We start from the raw sequence: 7,306 nt of genomic DNA, 5'->3' as shown, positions 1-7,306 counted from the left end.
AGTCAAAGAACACTGAGGCTGTATACAAGAAGGGTCAGAACCGTCTCTATTTCCTGAGGAGACTGAGATATTTTAACATCTGCCGGACGATGCTGGGGATGTTCTACGAGTCTGTGGTGGCCAGTGCTATCATGTTTGCTGTTGTGTGCTGGGGCAGCAGGCTGAGGGTAGCAGACACCAACAGAATCAACAAACTCTTTTGCAAGGCCAGTGATGTTGTGGGGGTGGAACTGGACTCTCTGACGGTGGTATCTGAAAAGAGGATGCTGTCCAAGTTGCATGCCATCTTGGACAATGTCTCCCATCCACTCCATAATGTACTGGTTAGGCACAGGAGTACATTCAGCCAGAGACTCATTCCACCGAGATGCAATACCGAGCATCATAGGAAGTCATTCCTGCCTGTGGCCATCAAACTTCACAACTCCTCCATCGGAGTGCCAGACACTCTGAGCCAATAGGCTGGTCCTGGACTTATTTCCACTTGGCATAATTTACTTATTATCATTTAATTATTTCTGGTTTTATTTTGCTATATTTCTACTCTATTCGTGGTTGGTGCAACTGTAACGAAACCCAATTTCCCTTGAGATCAATAAAGTATGTCTGTCTGTCTGTTTCTGGATCTACCAATGTATGAGGATTAATGTTGACATTCATTTACTAATGTTAAAGTATTGTATCATATGACCACCAGAATGATTGAAGAACTAGCTTCACACAACTTGCTTTTTGTCTGTATCAGACACTTGTTTTTAAACTGATACTACCCGATCAGTTCGGCTCTGCTGCCATTCTTCATTCTTCTTTTAGTTTCAGGATTCATATACAGCTCTGATCTACAGGAACATTTTGGCAACACTGACCTCTTGTCCTTCCCATCCCTCTCCCAGCCTTTATTAAATTTAAACCTAACCTGCTTTCTCACTTTCCCAATAGGCTAACTCTATTTCCATTTCCACAGATGCTGCCTGACCTGCTATTTCCGGCATTTAATATTTCCAGAACCTGCCGTTTTTTGTTTGATCTTGAAGTTATAGTAGCCACATTCACTCATAATTTAGCAATTTGTTTCATGAATTTTACCTTAGATCCCATTAGCAAAGACAGACTCTTACATGCATAAATTAACTAGAACAGAATTTATTACTGAGCCACCTCATCTCCTCCCCAATACCCATGATATTTATGAACAGTGAAACCAACTGAAGACAATCCATGCATAAGAACACAGAAAAATTAGAAGCATTCCAGCAGTATAAATGGAATTTTATACTCAAAGAGAGAAAGGAGTGGGAACAGGAAGTAGTGACCGGAGAAAATCACAAAGGTCTGCACAATATGATATATATTACATTTTCTAATAAGTAAAATTAAATATTGAGCAGGTCCTGCTGCTGAATATTGATTCATAGTTATTCGTCCTCTTGCCCCAAATAATATTTAATCAACCAACTAATTATGAGAATTGCTAATGAAACTGATAGCGAAGATATTAGATTGAAAATTTACCAAAACAATTGTTAGAAGGTAAGATTTGTTCTAACCTACCAACTTCCATTTCCCAGAATATTCAAACTGTACCTCACTGGCAGTATACTCAACATTGTCAAATTATACTTCCTTTCAGTTTATGATAGAAAAACAAACCGTATTCTTGACTGAAATGCTCAGGCATATATGAGCATGTATCACATTTTTCAATACGCCCTAATTATGTTGCAGATTCAAAACACACTAAATTGAATACAATAGCAAGTTTGCACCAGTCAATTACACGTCTAAAATTACTGAGCAATGCAATATCTTTCTTCCACATCCTCATAATACACTGCCAGACTGAAGCAGCAAGCTTTAAACCAATAAATTTTGCTGAGCTCTTGAACTTAATTTCCTTATCTTCTTTTTGTTCCACCAAAGCCTGAAAAAAAAAGGCATGCTTAATTTTTTCAATTTGCCAAGTACAATTATGGATATTTTTATGCAATTACATTTAGACACATGGGACACCCAAACTCATCACACTCTACTCACCACTACAGAAAAATTACATTTTTGAGAAAGAATAAAACATCTCAAACTGATGTGAAGACTAGATATTTGATTGCATTGTTTCTTGACAGAATCCAAGAAGTTTCCATTCATTACTTCCTCTGGTAATTCTAATTTTGGCCTGCAACAAATTTACATACTTAAGTAGGAAGATTGCATAATTCAATACGTGGCTAAGGAGTTGGCGTAAGAATAGCATAAGATTTTTGGGCTCTCTTCCAGGGAAGGGCTTTCAACATGCAGGCAGATTGGGGAAATCAGGTTAGTGCTGGATTCCAGGAGGGGGATTTTCTAGAATGCTTATGACATGGCTTTTGAAAGCAACTCTTGGTCGAGCCCACAATGGAATCTGCTATTCCAGACTGGGTGTTGTTCAATGAACCAGAATTGATTAGAAAGCTTCAGGTAAAAGAACTCTGAAGGGGAAGTGAAAATAATATGATTGAATTTACCCTAGAATTTGAGGAGGACAAGCTGAGGTCAGATGTATCAGAATTATAGTGGAGTAAAGGGGATTGCAGTGACATGACAGGAGTTAGCCAGAATTGATCGGAAAAGAACACTGGCAGGGATGACAGCAGAGCAGCAATGGCTGGAATTTCCTGAAGAAATTTGGAAGGCGCAGGATATATACATCCCAAAGAGGAAGTGGTATTCTAAAAGGTAAGGTGACACAACCATGGCTAACAAGATAAATCAAAGGCAACATAAAAGCTAAGGGACAGCATATAATAGAACAAAAATTAATGGAAAGCTAGATTGGGAAGATTGTTAAAAAACAGCTAAAGGCAAATTAAAAAGTAATTCAGGTAAAGAGTGAATACAAAAATAAGCTTGCCAGTAATATTAAAGATACCAAAAGTTTCTTCAGATACATAACAAGTAAAAGAGAGGCAAGAGTAATATTGGACCATTGGAAAATGATGCTCGAGAGGTAGTAATAGGGGCAAAGAAATAGCAGACGAACTGAATAAGTATTTTGCATCAGTCTTCGCTGGTAATATGGTGGAAGTTCCAGGCGACAGGGGTCATGAAGTACGTGAAGTTACCATTACTAGAGAGAAGGTTCTTGGGAAACAAACTTCTGAAGGCAGAGAAGTCACCTGGACCAGATGGGGTACATCCCATGAATCTGAAAGAGTGGCTGAAGTGTTCGTGGAGGCATTGGTAATCACTTTCAAGAATCACTAGATTGTGGAATGGTACTGGAAAATTGCAAATGTCACTCCACTCTTTAAAAAGGGAGAGAGACAGAAGAACGGAAACTCCAGACCAGCTAGTCCGACCTGTGAAGTTGGAAGATGCCGAAGTCAATTATTAAAGATGAGATCTCAGGGTACTTGGAGGCACATAATAAAATAGGCCATGGTCATCATGGTTCCATCAAGGGAAAATCTTGCCTGACAGATTTGGTGAAATTCTTTGAAGAAACAAGAAGTAGGATAGACAAAGGAGAATTGGTTGGTGTTGTGTACTTGGATTTTCAGCAGGCCTTTGACAAGGCACCACACAGGGCTGCTTAACAAGCTATGAGCCCCTAGTGTTACAGGAAAGATTTTGGTATGGATAAAGAAACGGCTGATTAGCAGGAGGCAAAGAGTGGGGAATAAAAGGAGCTTCTTCTGGTTGGCTGACCACACAGGTAGGTGCTGGGACCGATTCTTTTTAAGTTGTATGTCAATGATTTGGATGATGGAATTGATGGTTTTGTCGCAAAGTTTGCGGACAATATGAAGGTAGGTTGGCAAGTAGTTTTGAAAAAGAAGAGAGTAGATTAGGAGAAAAGGCGAAGAAATGACAGATGGAATACAGTGTCTGGAAGTGTATGGTCATGCACTTTGGAAGAAGAAATGAAGTTGTGGATTATTTTCTAAATGGAGAGAAAATACAAAAAACTGAGGAGCAAAGGGACTTGGGAGTTCTTGTGCAGTATTACCTAGAGGTTAACTTGCAGGTTGAGTCTGTGGTGAGGAAGGCAAATGCAGATAGCATTCATTTCAAGAGCACCAGAATGTAAAAGCAAGGAGGTAATGCTGAAACTTTATAATTGAGGCCCCACTTGGATTATAGTGAGCAGGCTTAGGCCCCTCATCTTAGAACGGATATGCTGAAACTGGAGAGGATTCAAAGCAGGTTTATGAAAATTATTCCAGGATTAAATGGCTTGCCTTTAACCCACCACACTCAGGCTGACTCCACTGACTACCTAATTAATCCAATATGCCTCTATTAGATCAATATTCTTCTTTGCAATCCTATTCAAGATCTTGTCTAGATGCCTCTTAGGTGCAGTAATATATCTTTGCTTGTATCAGTTTCTCTGTCAGTGTGTTTCAGTTATCATCTCCTCTCTGTGTAAAAACAAAACTTTCTCATCTGATCCTCTTTGTAACTCTTGCCTCTCACCTTAAACCTACGCCACCTTATTTTTGATACCCCCACCATGGAAAGATATTCCAACCATTTATTCCCAATCTATGCTTCTCGTCATTTTATATGCCACTATTATGATTCCAAGATTGAATGCTTCCAGGATTGAATGGCTTGTCTTATGAAGAGCATTTGATGGCTCTGGGCCTGTATTCACTAGAATTCAGAAGAATGAGGACTGACCTCATTGAAACATATTAAATGCTGAAAGGCCTAGATAAAATGGATGTGGAGAGGATGTTTCCTATGGTGGAAAAGTCTAAGGCCAGAGGATACAGTGTCAGAATAGAGAGGCATCCTTTTAGATCAGAGATGAGGAGGAATTTCTTTAGCCAGAGAGTGGTGAATCTGTGGAATTCTTTGCCAAAGGCAGCTGCAGAGGCCAAGTCCTTATGTATATTTAAGGCAGAGGTTGATAGATTCTTGATTGGTCAGGGCATGAAGGCAGGAGATTGGGGCTGAGAAGATAACCGGATCAGCCATGATGAAATGGCGGAGAAAATTCAATAGGCCAAATGCACTAATTCTGCTCCTATATTTTATGGTCTTAAATGTATTATCCAATGCAATGTAGAGGAAGTATGGTAACAACTGTGGTTCAGTGATAACACTCATCTAAAAGTCAGAACACACTCTAGAAACTTCAGTTTACATCTCAGTACAATGAGGAGGCACAGTACTGCCCATACTGCCCTTTAAATGAGGAATTAAAAACACTTATGTATCAGTTACAAATAACACTACGCTATTAAGAAAAGCAATGTCTCTCCTGTTGACAGTCAAAATTCGACGTGCAACAAATTCAGCTAATGATTTAACAAATTATATGGTGGTTTTGTAATATCTTGCTATAAACCCAGATTAGGAGATTTGCTATTTGGATATTAATGAATACATTTCAAAAATACTGTATCAGTGACAAAATGTTTTTAGGCTTCTGTGGTTCAGGAAGCTACTCAAGAGGAGGAAGAGGAGAGAAATGGAGTTGTAATTAGAGACAGTATTGTCAGGAAAATAGAGAGAATTTTCTGTTGCAAGGATTGAGAGTGCAAACAGCTGTGTGGTCTGCTTGGTATCCGTGTTTGAGGATTCTCATCTGACCCGCAGAGGAATTTGGAGTGTGAGGAGGAAGATCAAGCTGTCACTGTCCATATGAATACCAATGACATAAGAAGGAGGAAAGAAGTTCTGCTGAGGGAATTTGAGCAGTAAGGGATAAATTAAATTACTGAACCAAAATTGTTACCTCAGACAGATGCAAACTGATACAGGCTTAACAAGATCAGAGAGCTAAAAGCATGGTTTAAAGATTGGTGTGAGAGAGGTGCTTTAGAACTCGAGACATGGACACCAGTATTAGAGAAGGAGGAAGATGGGAACCAGGGTCATGACAACTCTCACAATTAGGGCTCTGGATTGTGCTTTACACTAAATAGTGAGGATGTGGGGGGGGGGGGGGGTGTGGAGGCACAGCTTGGAAAAGTAAGAATATAGTAAAAAGGAAGGAAAGTATAGGAGAGGTTCCAGAAGTCTGCAGAATAATAGACAAAGCTGAAAAAAGGATAATTTAACTTCAGTTAACATGGAGACAAAATTGAAAAGGGTCATGAATGCAAGACTGAGGGTTTTATATTTGAACGCATGCAGCATAAGAAAACAGGTAAATGATCTTGTAGCATGGTTAGAAATTGGCAAGTGTGACACTGAGGGCATCACTGTTGGTTAAAAAAAAAAGTCAAATCCCTATAAGAGGATCATAGGATCAGAATATGTAAAATCCTTGTGGACAGAGTTAAAAACTGCAAGGGTAAAAAGAGCCCCAATGTAAGTTATAACTAATGTGGAGCACAAATTACAACCATAGGACCATAGAACACTACAGCATAGTACAGGCCCTTCAGCCCTCCATGTTGTGCTGACCCAAATAATCCTTAAAAAAAGTACTAAACCCACACTACCCCATGACCCTCCATTTTTCTTTCATCCATGTGCCTGTCCAAGAGGCTCTTAAATACCCCTAATGTTTTAGCCTCCACCACCATCCCTGGCAAGTCATTACAGGCACTCACAACCCTCTGTGTAAAAAACTTACCCCTGATGTCTCCCCTAAACTTACCTCCCTTAATTTTGTACATATGCCCTCTGGTGTTTGCTATTGGTGCCCTGGGAAACAGGTACTGACTATCCACCCTATCTATGCCTCTCATAATCTTGTAGACCTCTATCAGGACCCCCCTCATTCTTCTACGCTCCAAAGAGATAAGTCCCAGCTCTGCTAACCTTGCTTCATATGACTTGTTCTCCAATCCAGGCAACATCCTGGTAAATCTCCTCTGCACCCTCTCCATAGCTTCCATATCCTTCCAATAATGAGGTGACAAAGGGCAAGTAAAAAAGGAAATGTTATGCTTGTCATGGGGGATTTCAATATGCAGTATTGGAAAATCAGCTGGGAGTGTACACCAAGAGAAAGAACTTGTGGAATGCTTATGAGATAGCTTTTTAGAGCTGCTTATAGATGAGCTCACTAGAGAAAAAAATACTGATTTTTTTTATATAATTAGCAAGCTTAAGGTAAAGGTACTCTTAGAAGGCATAAGCTAAAATGAGATGAAATTATATTATAGTGGAGTAAGGAAAAACAACAGAGGCATGAGAGAGAAACTGACCAATGTTGATTGGAAGGGGACACTACAGAGATGATGGCAGTGCAGCAATGAATGGAGTTTCTAGGAGTAATCCAGAAGGTGCAGGATCAGTTCATCCCAAAGAAGAATCATTCTAAAGGGAGGATGAGGTAACCTGGCAAGGGAAGTCAAAAACA

At 39.7% G+C, this 7,306-nt stretch overlaps 1 protein-coding gene across 1 annotated transcript in view; it reads right to left on the bottom strand.

Annotated features, from left to right (window-relative positions):
• Nucleotides 1–1,252: 1,252 nt before the first annotated feature.
• saraf (store-operated calcium entry-associated regulatory factor) overlaps nucleotides 1,253–7,306 on the bottom strand; it is a 31,024-nt gene continuing 24,970 nt past the window's right edge. Inside the window, exon 6 of the mRNA XM_059970120.1 lies at nucleotides 1,253–1,921. Coding sequence (XP_059826103.1) covers nucleotides 1,896–1,921 — 26 coding nt within the window. The 3' untranslated portion in view covers nucleotides 1,253–1,895. The remainder of the gene's footprint in view (nucleotides 1,922–7,306) is intronic.

The sequence above is a fragment of the Hypanus sabinus genome, chromosome 5 (genome assembly GCF_030144855.1).
Source record: "Hypanus sabinus isolate sHypSab1 chromosome 5, sHypSab1.hap1, whole genome shotgun sequence".
Taxonomy (NCBI): Eukaryota; Metazoa; Chordata; class Chondrichthyes; order Myliobatiformes; family Dasyatidae; genus Hypanus; species Hypanus sabinus.
The sequence above is the reverse complement of the archived record's forward strand: the minus strand, read 5'-3'. Positions and strand labels throughout refer to the sequence as shown.